We start from the raw sequence: 14,081 nt of genomic DNA on the forward strand, positions 1-14,081 counted from the left end.
ATCAGGAGGTGCAAAGCAAATGTTGAATTCCTTGGTGAAGACATCACTGTAGTAGCTGAAGGTGACAAACGGTTCATTACTGTGTTCCTTTTCCATCCATTCTACGTATGAATCATAGAGTTTCTTGATGGTAAGGGACGAGTCTAGGTAGCGACGGTGTGGAGCCTTGAAGCGACTGTAGTGGCACGACATGGCAGGCAAAAGTTTGATGTGTTCTCTGACTCGATCCGCCTGCATCCCCACAATTTTGTTTTGAGGAACTCGCCTTCCGCGTTTATCTGCAATTAGGGTTCCGGTCAACGTCATTTTCTTGCTTGCACTTTCAACACGGCTAAGACTAAGGCCATGCATACTGGCAAATCCTCTTTGCAAACACTATGTGAGGCACCGTTAATCATCACACTGTAGAGAAAAGTATGGCTACGCCTGCTGACTTCTGCCAGTGTACGCTTTCGCTTGATGGGCACAGTCTTCACCAGTTTTTGAATATAGGCGTTTTGGAGTTCATAATCTCCTAGTGCCCAAAAAGCTTCAAATATGGCTCGAATTCCTTCACGTCCTACCCTGTCAAAACACCCGTCAGCACAAGGAGGGCCAATAGCACGGGCTGCTACATGTCTGTTTGTTTTCACACTGATGTAAGCCTCACCAACATTTCTCTTGTGTTTTGCAACATTTTTTTTCCACACTGCTGGATTCCTGGTGCGTTTTCTTCCACGGGAAGGTTCAGGCACGTCACCGTCACTATTGTCATCATGGCTGACGCGCTCGCCGCCAGCATCAACTTCAGCTGCCTCGTCAGACGACATCTTTGCACGTCAATAACCTGAGGAAAAATTTGTATGATAAATAAATTTTAAACAAAACACACACACACACACACACACACACACACACACACACACACACACACACATGGTTTATAGGTAACAATAATAAGGTTGACATCGCAACGTCGAATAACACAAAGGTTCATTAGTGGTGATGATCAGACACTGCATGTTTTTTTTTTTTTTTTTGTCATTGAAAAGGCGTTATAAGGTTAATTGGCATTGTAAGGATGATTTGAGCCCGTGAGGATGACAGATACTATGAACCTGACAAGTAGGCTACTGTCAGGTTTATTGGCACTGTGAGGGTACTGAGGTTGACATGATGTACATTGTACGGCTAACTGACACTATAAGGTAGATAGACATTCAGATACTCAGGTTGAATAACACTGAAGCATGAACTTGTAACAGACAGTGAGACAGACAAACATATACTTACTCAGGTCTGGCCGAGACATCGGTGGGGGAGTGGAGGCTGGAGACGCGTCGATGACTGATGGCGGCTGTTGATTGAATACGCCTAATTGTCAAGGTGCAACCTATTTTTTTAGTGGTGAGGACGCAAAAGTAGCAATGTGATTTTTGTGCCCAAAATGGAATTTTCGATGCGTGATTTTGTGTTTTCTCGGACATATTCAAAGCTAAAATACTCGAAAAACTAGTAATGAGGAAATACCTCCATATGATAGAATTTAGTAAGAAGATGTGTTACTTAGTATTTGCTTGACAATTTCTAATAAATATTGAATATTAGTGTAACATTGTGTAATTTTGTCACGTATCATCATCCCACGCCCACCTTCCCCACTCTCGTCTTCCCCCTAGAGGGGTTATAGTGGGTAGGAATAATGATGGATGATGATGAGTCATAGTGAGAAGATGTGATGCTGGATGATGACAGGATAGTGGTGATAAGTGGTGATGCATGATGTTGGGTAGGAACAGTGTTGGATGGTCATAGGTAATGTTTGGGAAAGTTGCTGAAATAATAATGATAATACTTAATAATAATAATGATAATAAAAATAATAATAATAATAATAATAATAATAAAAATAATAGCCTAACAAAAGTAGGCTATGCGCAATAAAGCATAACAATTAATACTGAGTTAAAAAAATCGTACTATGAATGATGATTTATGACAAAATAGCCTAATAAAATAAATATATGCACTGATATGCTATTTTATTGTTACAGATTATCGATAAATTTTTGAGTAACAGTTTCTATTCAAGTCAAAAGTGGCGCGAAATGTCTGAGATTTGCGCTCGTAGCTGTGTTCTACATGGAACCAAACTGATTTCATGTCATTATGCATAATTATTATTCATTTACGTATTGGCAGCAGTTGTTTGGTATTCACTTTCATATTTTTCATTCAGTTTTACACAACGCATTTACCCATATATGGATGAAACCATCTCGGGTTCCCTTCTAAATGTATAAATCTTTCGTCTTTAACTAAAAACTTTCGTGACTCGATGAGTCAAAGAATTGTTTAATGGCATTCAGTTGAAGTTACTCCTATCCGCAAGCAGTCTATCATCGTTCTTATATTTTTATTAAGACAGATATCCTTCCTGTAGAGTGGTATTATAACTCCAATGTCCCTTCCTCATGATCTGTGCGAGGGAGAGGCGGTGCTGAAAATGTGGGAGAAAATGTGTATGCGCTACTTTAATTATTGCTTCTTTTCATATATTTTTTCTCGCGTGATTATTTTATATTAGTGCTTATGTGATGCAGAATTTCCTTAGGAAGAAGATGGTGGTCCCCGTTTTTCATAATATTGTGTGATAGTGTCAGGACGTCCAGTGGGAGTGAGGTGTGTGAGTTGTCACATTTCGGCGCGGAGCCATGCCTCACATTCCTTTTTTAAAGAAAACGTAAGCACCGAGGACTCACTCAAGTTGTAGTTTCCGCCTGAGATACCCTTTTTTAAAATTGAAATTAGAGTATTTAGTTTATAAGAAACATGTAAATGCTAAACACCGCCAAATAGATCGAGAGTTGCTTTATTTCATTCGATCATTATCTCATTTTTGACCGCGATGTCGCTTACGTGGTTGTCGCTCTGAGCGCCACATATAGTGGTGGCACTTCTTTATGTGCTGCTGTTATAAGCTCCCAGCTGCCACAATCACCACAACCTGCTGGGACAAGGAAGTTCCCATTATTATGAGAAAATTCATTTACCAAAAATGTTCTCTTCAATGAGGAACTTTGTACAAGCCTGGTTATTTTTTGTGGGTAAGGAATACTTATAAATATTTACCAAATTGGGTTAGGTTAGATTTGGGTTTGTTTAGTAACTTGGGGTGTCCAGGGGTGCACCCAAGATGTATTAGACTTAGTCTAATACATCTTGGGTGCACCCTTCTGGCTGTCACAATGTTAAGTTTGGCTAGTACCTCATTCAGTTGGGTGTTGAATTAAATGTCGTGGATGCAGCCACAAATGTACTGAATCGGCAAATATTTCACCAAAAAATGGTATTCTTTGCTAAAAACCACATTCCCCTGCCCCTAGACTTTTTTTTAATTTGGCGAAAATTGTCTATTTTAACTTCCCCCACCCAAAAACCACGTCTTCTCTTAAGATCTCCAAGCTTGCTATTCTTGGGGAGGGGAAGGCGGAAGGACTTGTAAATATTTACCCCTAATTATAACTTACATACAAAATGTAGCATAGCATTGGCAACATACCGCGTAGTGTAGTGGTTAGCACGCTCGACTCACAATCGAGAGGTCCGGGTTCGAGTCCTGGCGCGGCGAGGCAAATGGGCAAGCCTCTTAATGTGTGGCCCCTGTTCACCCAGCAGTAAATAGTTACGGGATGTAACTCGAGGGGTTGTGGCCTCGCTTTCCCGGTGTGTGGAGTGTGTTAATGTGGTCTCAGTCCTACCCGAAGATCGGTCTATGAGCTCTGAGCTTGCTCCGTAATGGGGAAGACTGGCTGGGTGACCAGGAGACGACCGATGTGAATTACTTCTCACCATTAATACAGCAGTGACAACAACGCTCACCACAGCTGCCCTTTCAAGGAAATCACAAAAATGTCTGGTATCTGGTATTGCTCACAATTTTGGGAAGCAAAATCAACCCATGATGCACAAACAAGTCGAACAAGTCTCTTCTGTTTCTGGTGTACGTAGTGACGATAGAACTAAAAAAAAAACCGAAATCAGTCAAAATAGTGGGCGTCTATGGTGAAAGCAACTTAGCAAATGATAGAAACTGACGTGATTCACCCTCTCTCAAGAGAAACAAATGCAATGTAACTCTCATTGGACGTATTATAGTCAAACGTCCGTGTTTGGTTTTAACATGATTCATCATCAAGTAACTACCGGTGTAGAAGGCTCTCATTGGATGTCATACAGTACAACGTCCGTGATTGGTCTTGCCGTGATTTGTAATTTAACTAACTACTGGCGGGGCAGGCTCTCATTGGATGTCAGTGACATATGATGATTTATAGACACCACCAAACCGCAGGGCCCACAATACCCTACCTATATACTAATGTAAACAGCCACAAGAAGGGTATTAGGGTAGGAAAACTGCTCACAAGACTATTTCTGACGCGGTGCCGATTTTCAAAGCATCGCTACACGATAAGGTAATAAAAAAATAAAAGCCTTGCGTGGTAGTGAACATTAACCCGAAATATAATACCATGTCAGGAATCCTAAACACAATAAAAAAAAATTACCCATCCTATAATAGTAAAACTCGTACATTATAACCCAAGTATTCTTTTTAAGACATCGACACATAGGAAGTGTATTGTGGGCGAAAAAGTTTTTGTTACACCTGTTGTTGTTCCCATCTCTATTACTTATGCACCAACATTTCATTATTCACAATGTTTTACGTCAAACTCAGAATTCAACAAGACTATTTAAGAAGCTGGCAGGAACAAAGAAATTATATATATATATATATATATATATATATATATATATATATATATATATATATATATATATATATATATATAAAACACTGCTACTGTCCTATGTTGTCGGCTGGTTTAGAAGCCAACTCAAGCCATACTATATACATAGGGATTACATTAGCATACGCACTGTTCTCCTTACACAAAGCAGAAGGGGAAGAGAGAACAAGTCATCATACTTAACCTCGCGTGCAATCATTGACACCAGCGTACTGTATCCCTTCATAAACCATGTCACAACGGACAGCTGCTGTACAGACGGCACTGTGTCACAAAACCATTCCCGGATTACTTGCCTGCCAACGATTGCAATCTTTTCATGCTTCGCCATGTCTGCGTCGTCACCCGGGTCGAGTTGGCAACTCATAATTTGAAAAAGCGCTATACCTACCCCCAAAAAGCGCTAAATTTCGTAAAGTTGTGTAGCATCCCCATTAATTGTCCTTTCACCTAAATTTTCATGCTGAAATATATGTAGCATAAAAAGATAATTATTTCATAGCAAAATACTCACTTTTACTCCAAATCTGCCAGCTCCCAGTCTCCAGTCTCTTAGTCTCTGGCGACACTGTTGTGGTTGTGTGTGTGAGCATCCTGCTTGAGGTTGTGACGCCTCGTACGCTTTCAGTGTTCCAATGCTTTTAAGTATTTCCTTAGGTAGTTTGTAATCATAACAGCAGCTTCCGTTTCTTCGTAATCTATACCTGATCGTCAATAAAGCATTTAAGCTTTTGATTCTCATCCGATTTCGTAGCTTCGACTTCACGATGTTCATGTGACTGAAGATTCGTTCCACATCTGCATTCGAGTGAGGTAATGTAAAGACAGTCAAAGCCAAGTCTGCAAGGTCACTGAATGGGTTTTCTCCAGTTGCATCTGTGTACGAAGATATTTCAGCCCAGAGTTCGGTATATTTCTTCCACAGTACTTTATGTAGATTTCTCCACTGGAAGTCAATACGTGTCAGTATTTCGTCACTATCAGTGAACATCTTTGCTAAATCTATTATTCCAGGCTTTATGGGTTGCAAGCATTCACTTGCACTCAGTAATGACATTGACTGCAAGACTTGAACATTGTCAGGCAGACGTTGCTCAAGCTGTTTGATTAGCTCCACAACAAAACTTACACATCTTTGTCTTATTTGTTTTCATGAGGAAATTTGCATTCTGACATCTCCTTTTCAAACTCATATCCCAAGTAAGGACGTGGGTCCAAGTAGCTTTCAATCAACTCCCTGCCTTTAATGTTTTACCTGGGATGAGGACCTTTGACTTCATAGAATCAATAAGATGAAGAAGGTCACTCAGTAGTTTCGTTGGATCTTGTACCTCTGCTTCAAATTTCTTATTAACTCGCTGAACTTCTCCCAGAATATGTTTCAGAAATACAAGGAATGCATAGTTTTCCTTGTCACAAAACATTCCATACAGGATCTCAGCTGTGTAACACTTTTCACCATGTCTTGCCATGCCAAAGTGAGTCTTAAGTTCAAGCCATTGTTGCAAAATTCTGACTATTGCCGATTCAACTGAAAGCCATCGAGTCTGGCTCAGGTGAATTAATTTAAGTGGAGCTTGACCATCATTTATCAGAGAAAATATTTCCTTGTATCTAGCTTGGCGGATAGCAGAGTGGGAAAACCAATTATAAGTCTCTTTAATCAAAAAGTCTAGGTTTCTAGGGAGGCACTGAGCTGTTGCATGAGACACAGCTAACTGCAAAGAATGGCAGACACACTTAATAAGGATGAGATGAGGAACTTCTGTTTTGAGTTTTGCATACACTCCACTGTTAACTCCCGTCATAACAGAAGCATTATCAGTCCCTATAGCAGTGAGCTTTTGTAACTCCAGTCCATTATTTTTCAAGGATCTTTTCAAGGCATCACATATTCCAGTAGAATCACAGTCTGGGAGTTCAACAAGGTCCAAAAATGTCACTACAATTTTTTTCTTACTTCTTGAGTAAAATCTAATAGCAATTCCTAGTAGCTTGGTTACTGTAATGTCATTACTCTCATCAATTAAGAGACTGAACTTTTGATCACCAATGTCATCTTTCAAATCACTGCTGAAGTGTGGAGCAAGCACGTTGCACACAATAGCACTGCACTTTGTCCTCTTTAGCTTGAAATTCTTGCATCCTTTACTGTCTGCAAATCTTACTTTGCACAGCTCACTGAGGTGATCAACAACACGTAATGAACAGTGTTCTGCAATGAATAGGGACACGTTTCCTTTAGTCACATGTATGTCACCACTCACTTTTTCAAATGGTATTGTGCCCTGCCTTTCAGTACTGAAAGGTTCCTCTGCTTTCTTATGTTTTAATGTCTGTCTGTGTCTATCAGTGTCACTACGTTTTGCAGACAACGTGCAATGACAGTACTTACACACACATTTCGGATCATCACCTACTCTTCGCAACCACTTTTCATAATTTAGGTCTTTTAACCACTCTGCTCTAAAATGTTGTGCGTATTTCTTGCTCATTGTTGCTTGTAGAAAGCTAGACAATTGCCAAAATGCGACAACTTGCACGTGAAGTACGTAGCTACGAGCACAACCGAGGCGAGCCGACACTTGGAAGTTGAGATGGGCGATTGAGGCAGAGGTGAGGACTCCATCGTGGTTATGCCTCGTCCGTTACTGGTATAAGACACGTATTGGAGTGACGGGTACATAGGTGTGCCATTATTCAAGTATATTACTAAATATCCAGAAACATAAGCCTCGATCGTCTGTGAAATTACTAATGATAACAGTATCCAAGTATCCAATGAAAAAAAGGTGGCACAATATTATTTGATTTAATTACCTAGCATTATAGACTGGAATGGCAGCAATACACGCAACTGTCACTTGGACAAGAATCTAGTAACGAGTGGCCAACAGGTCCCGTTCTCCCGTATCTGTCGTGATTTCTTTGATTTTATTTTTTTAATAATACATAGCATTACACACCAATAAAATTATAAATATCACGTAATTCATTTACCATTTTGTTACAAAATGCGTATGTCAAGCATCTGGGGTACTGACATCACATGGTTAAAAAGAAAAAAAAAAGTACATGACGGAGAGCAAAATTCATACTGAAAAGAGTCATATGGCAATAAATTTGGAGCTAAATAAAAACAAAAAGCGCAAAAAAGGCGCTAAATGGAAAAATTCCGTGGTAAATAACTTGAAAAAGCGCTAGATTTAGCGCCAATCCATAACACAATCCGAAGGATTGGCATGGGCCTTTACTGCCATGGTGGCGGCCCATAGGTGTTTGCGCTTGTAGTAGGTGTCCATCGTTGAGAGTCTTGCCTGCCTCTGCTGCTGGGCGCCTCTGTCTGTCTGTTAGATTGCCACTATGGAGTGGCGTGGGCTTTATCCGCCATATAGGCACCCCAAAAGTGTTTAAACTGGCGCCTCCTTGTGTGCTGCTGATATAAGCTCCCAGCTGCCACACACCGCCACAACTACCATAACTTTGCTGGGGCAGTTTGACCCAACCATGGAATATCTAATGTGGCTTACATTTTTTTTTTTTTTTCTAGTGACAAATGCAGTTAATTGAGAGAAATTGTATATGTCATTTCCGTCTCCATCTTTTTTTCGATTTATGATTTTTTTTTTTCCAATTCCAATAGTATATGCCTAGCCCTCAATCACAACGATCTTGTTGGATCTGGGAGAAATCGATATTTCTTTATTAGGGGGAAGCATTAAATAGAGTACTGTGCGTTGCAAAAGAGGTAGGAAATCAACAAAATCGCATAAAAAAATAAAAAAATCCCTGAAAATACTTTAATGGTGGCGGCGGCGGCGGTGGCCGTGGCAAGCGTTGCTTTCTTGAGCTTTTTTTTTTTTTTTTTTTTATTGTTGAGCATCGTTGGTCAACTATATATATATATATATATATATATATATATATATATATATATATATATATATATATATATATATACACACACACACACACACACACACACACACACACGGCCCGGTAGCTCAGTGGTTAGAGCGCTGGCTTCACAAGCCAGATGACCGGAGTTCGATTCCCCGGCCGGGTGGAGATATTTGGGTGTCTCCTTTCACGTGTAGCCCCTGTTCACCTAGCAGTGAGTAGGTACGGGATGTAAATCGAGGAGTTGTGACCTTGTTATCCCGGTGTGTGGTGTGTGCCTGGTCTCAGACCTATCCCAAGATCGGAAATAATGAGCTCTGAGCTCGTTCCGTAGGGTAACGTCTGGCTGTCTCGTCAGAGACTGCAGCAGATGAAACAGTGAAAAAAAAAAAATATATATATATATATATATATATATATATATATATATATATATATATATATATAGCGAAACGCAGTGTATACTATTTTGCATTTTCACCACTCGAGCGTATACCAGCAGGTATCCCCCCCCGGAAAGTTGAAGTTCTATGATGGTTTGTTGAACGTTTTCTGAGGGCGCGCAAACCTACGTTTGCCAACCTGAGACGCACCATAAATACCATTAAAAAAAAAAATACCATTAAAAAAAAAAAAAGTGTTCAATGAACGTTTCCAGTGCGTTTCTAGTTAGTTCCCGCTCGACTCATGCATAACACAGATGTGGCCACTGAGCCTCTCAATTAATGGGCGTTTTCAGTAGCACTTTGCGGAGGCCGAACGGTCCAGAACTGTCCGCTTTTACACGCGAACGCTGCTACTGAAAACTGCCATACCAATCTCCCTCGTCGCTCGCTGGAAAAAAAAACTATTGTACTCTTTAATCGCAGGATCACGCCAAGTTGAGACGTACAGTCTCATTCCACCGTATTATAAAGATATTTTTATGGGAATGGGATAATTGAAGGCAAGGCTCAAATAAAACATTACATATTTAATTTCTGCAGGGTATATTTTCTGACGGCCCTGGTACACGCGGCAGAGGCTGGATGCACATGTCCAAATGATTTTTATAGCACAGATCTGCGTCTACCTTGTTCAAAAACATCTTGTCACAGACGTCACAGGTAAATATGTTAAGTGTAAAAAAAAACTGTTGCTAATTCTTTAAACCAAGTCTGTCCCTCCCATCCCCTCCATTCCCCCCTAACAAGCTTGGGGGCCTGTGGGAAATCGGGGGTTTTGGTGGGGAAAATAAGCGCAATATGGGCATTAAAAAAAAAAAAAAAAAAACTACGGAAATTTTCCATAATATTTTGAGTTTTTCAAACCTAACCTAACCAAGCATAACCTAATCCAAGCTATCATAACCTAACCTAATGTAACCTAACTGGACCCCCCTGCTAGGGCATTAACCTAACCTAATGTAACTTAGCCCCCCCTCTGGATCCCTCCACTAGGGCATTAACCTAACTTAACCTAACCTAATGTAACCTAATTGTGGGGGCTGCACCTCCCCTGGACTCCCCCAACACTAGGGCATTAACCTATCATAACCTAACCTAAGCTAACTCATACGGGTGTTAGGGTGTTAACCTAGTGCTAACAAGGAACCTAAAAAATGATAACGTTATGCCTCTCGAGTGGCAGCGCGTGATTGGAGAGATTAGCTCTTTAGGTACCATGAAATCCTTATATGCCGTGTTACGTTCACCGGTTAAACTGGTAAGATTGGCATCGGGGAGCCGGTGAACAATAACAATAAAAAAAAAAAAAACACTGCAGGTTCAACTGGTGAGGAAATGCAAAGGGGGCACTTTATAAAGCTATTTTAATAACCCATAATGATATTGACACACAGATATAACATGAAACATGAAACACAGATATATAACATGAAACACAGGAAAATGACATATACATATACATATAACACAGTAATAAATACAACAATAAAGAACCCAACTTAATACCTAACAATAATCCTAATCCTATATAGAGGCAATGTGGAAAGCACGGACGAAGGGAAGTGATACTTATGCGGTGTCGCAGTGGTGAAGTGCTGGGTGATGGTTGATCACACGGTAGACCCAAGAGGCGTTGTGTTCACTGGTTGAAGCCTGGACCTCAACTTCTCCTGAAATGAACGGGCACTGTAAGCTAATATTAGCCAAGGGATAGGAGAGCTGTGATTCGAGACCTGTAAGGATCACCTCCCCAGTGAAAGCCTGTTTGATGTTAGGGATGACATCTTCCCTTAAGATGGATTGGGCAGCACCTGTATCACGCAGAACCTTGATATTTATTGCCTTGTCTTTACCATCAGTCAGGGACACTTTACCTTGATACGTGTACGAGTCATAAAGTTCTAGAGGTAAGTTGACAGGGTTAGCTAGGGCCACTGGTTTCTTGTTCTCAAATGTGTTAGGTTTAGGGGCCACAAAAGAAAGTTGACGTTGAGAACCCTTGCAATTTGGGTGTCTACATTTTTGGATCGTGTGTCCTGGTTTCTTACAGTATGTACACCAGGGGGAATTATATGCATTTGGCGAGAATCCGGTTGGCTTACCACCCGCGCCCCCAAAACCTTCCCCAAAGGAGGACCTAACATTAGATAGTGAACCACGACCTCTACTACCCAGGGATCCCATCAACAAAGCAAACCCATCAGTAACAGTAACTTGTTCTTCCATTCTTCCAGGACCATTAGATTGAGCAACTCCGAAAAGGTGGTCCTGTCACGGTCGCCAATTGTTACGTCTTACCAGTTTAACCGGTGAACGTAACAGCCGCTACCCACAAATCCGTTTATACCCACAAATGTTATAAACAATTGAAAATCATTTCAGTGTTTACTCTTGACTGGTGCAGAGCTCGCTGGACTTAGAAAAATTCCTACTTCCCAGAACTCTCAAGAGCTATGACGGCCAAACTACTAGACGCTTGCGGCTCAATTATTTTTTGTTTACGGCAAGGTCACCAAGCCTTCTACATACATGAGTTTCGTGTTTGTACGTGAAATGGACCTTTAAAAAGATTAACTAAATCGTTTTATAATACGTGAGCGCCTATGGCGTTGTTGAGACCAAATAATAGAGGTGAATAGAGCCCTTAAGATCCCAGGTATCACTTCCCCTGCCACATTTTCCTACTTTATAAGGTATTACAGGTAATATACCCAGTATTCATTAATACACAATATGCCAGATAAGCCGTTACACCACTAGTGACTGCTTGTCATTCAGTTGTTACATTGGCCAAGACATTTTTGCTGTGCATTCCCTAAAATTGTTTCACTGTCAAAGAGGCCATGATGTTATGTGTTCGTTTGCCCAAAGTATTCAGAGCAACACCATTGAAAAACATACCCAAATCTTCCGCAATTTTGCTATAACCTTATGTCATTATCAAGCAACAGTCCAAATATCCTATCATCTTTATATTTTACAAGTACTTTGCTTAGATAATGCGTAACCTACGAAATTCTCACTTAACTGGAAGCAAAGTTTGAGTCACAAGCTTCGAAATGAGTAGCGTGAGCAAGTGCGCACCCTGGTCCAGCCACGGTCCAGCCGGAGTGCGTAGTCCCAGATATCTCGAGAGTGTAAGACTCTGTTTTCATTTAATTCAAACTACAAGGAGAATTCTTATGAATTTCAATATCACTAAACAGTTGCTAAATATATTTCCTTTACATAAAAATACTTTTCATATCTTCATGTACCTCATAATAGTATCTTTTATTGATTTATAACTTACAAAGTTGGCAACTCGTCTCGCAGCCAATCAGCGTCGGTGTCGCTCTGAGGACCGAACAGAAGCGAACATCCTTGAAAGGTGTTCGCTTGTGAGGGGCGAACGGGTTTGAACCGTTCGCTTCCGCAAAGTGCTACTGAAAACACCTAATGTTCATTTTAACTGAACATATATTGTTTATGATATCTCTTCAACACGTTTGCCAAAAAAAAAAAAAAAAAAAAAAAAATTCTTGGAAAATAATTGTCCAGAATTATTACACCATGAACCCCCTAGTCCCAACAACAAGCTTGGTGAAATGTAAAAATATGAGGTGGGTGTGGGAAGCGAACTGGCAGAATTTGATGATAATTTGGCTAAAAATCAAACATCACTAGGGATTGTTCCCTAGCTATGTACACCATTTGTAAACAAAACGAATCAATATATTTTGTCTTTCATATCCAGATATCCAGAGGGAGGTGGCGGCGCAGTTAGAAGGTGGACAATCTCCATCGGGATTCCATCTTCAGAGATCCCACTCTAACCTAATCAAACAGGGAGCTTACACTCTCCTGGCCATCCATTCTAGGATACTAATCTATATCTTAAGCTAACCCTTAAATTAGCTTACACCATAAACGCAAAACCGCCAGTTCTTTCTGTCCAACCCAGAAAGTTTTCGTGCACCACCCAAACACCCTGTTCTTTACAAAAATTTGCAACACAGTTGACACTTAGGATACTTCACTGCTTGAAATAACACCAATATTTTAAAAACGTTATTGTTGCAGTTTACTTTACCTCCAAAATAAGTGAACCAGATCGATACGGCAAGTCGGCGACAGTGATCAAGAACTGCATCATTGCGGACCTTCAGGCTTCACTTCCAGTCAGAAAGCTATCTGACTGGTGATATAATAAATCCCTTATTTCACTGGCTGTGAAGAACTTACTGTGCACGCGCACTTCTGGTTCATGTTCCTGAATCACCCTTGAACAAACACTTTCTCGAACACCTGAGATTCAAAACAAAATGGAGTAACAATGGTGCTCCATGGATCTTAGTAACTATTCTTATGATCACAAAGAAACACAAATATCTCTAAACATACACATACTAATGTATAGCGGAAACTATGAACGATAGTTTGTCAGAATCCTGTCGTGTATCCAAAAATCATATTCCTAACATTCTAGGGTTGAGGTTCTTAACCTGGGGTACACAAGATTTCCAGGGATACTTAGATGGATAATGTAATAGTGTATTATCCTTTGCAGTACTAATGCCTGTTGAATTAGTGTCATTCTATTGGATGTCAGATTACTGGGGGGTTCAGGTGGATGGTCTTATAACTGGGGGATTCTTAACAAGAAAAACGACGAGAACCCCTGTTCTAAAAGATATTGATTTACTTTAATACCCTAGGATTGGATCCAGGGATTTTTTTAGGAAGGGCATGTGTCTAGTGACATTTATCTATTCACACTTATAGGCAACATTTATCTGTAACTGTTGACATTGTACGTGTGACCAGACTAAAACTGTCTTATTAACTACATATCCCCTAAGTTGTTAGCTGTTTTACTAGTAAACCAACCTTCTTCACCTTTGCCACTGGAAAACCTTGCATCACCAATAATCCCCCACATTTCCTGAGAAAGATTTGA

General features: G+C 40.3%; 1 protein-coding gene across 1 annotated transcript; it reads right to left on the minus strand.

The window, feature by feature from the left end:
* Positions 1 to 302: 302 nt before the first annotated feature.
* LOC123499876 lies at positions 303 to 1,982 on the minus strand. The gene is made up of 2 exons (XM_045248411.1): positions 1,273 to 1,982; positions 303 to 826 (listed from the first exon to the last, which is right to left on the minus strand). Exon 2 carries the CDS (start codon positions 807 to 809, stop codon positions 303 to 305), a length of 507 nt encoding a protein of 168 aa, XP_045104346.1. The 5' UTR covers positions 810 to 826; positions 1,273 to 1,982.
* Positions 1,983 to 14,081: the final 12,099 nt, after the last annotated feature.

Source organism: Portunus trituberculatus, chromosome 50, assembly GCF_017591435.1.
Source record: "Portunus trituberculatus isolate SZX2019 chromosome 50, ASM1759143v1, whole genome shotgun sequence".
NCBI classification, from domain to species: Eukaryota; Metazoa; Arthropoda; class Malacostraca; order Decapoda; family Portunidae; genus Portunus; species Portunus trituberculatus.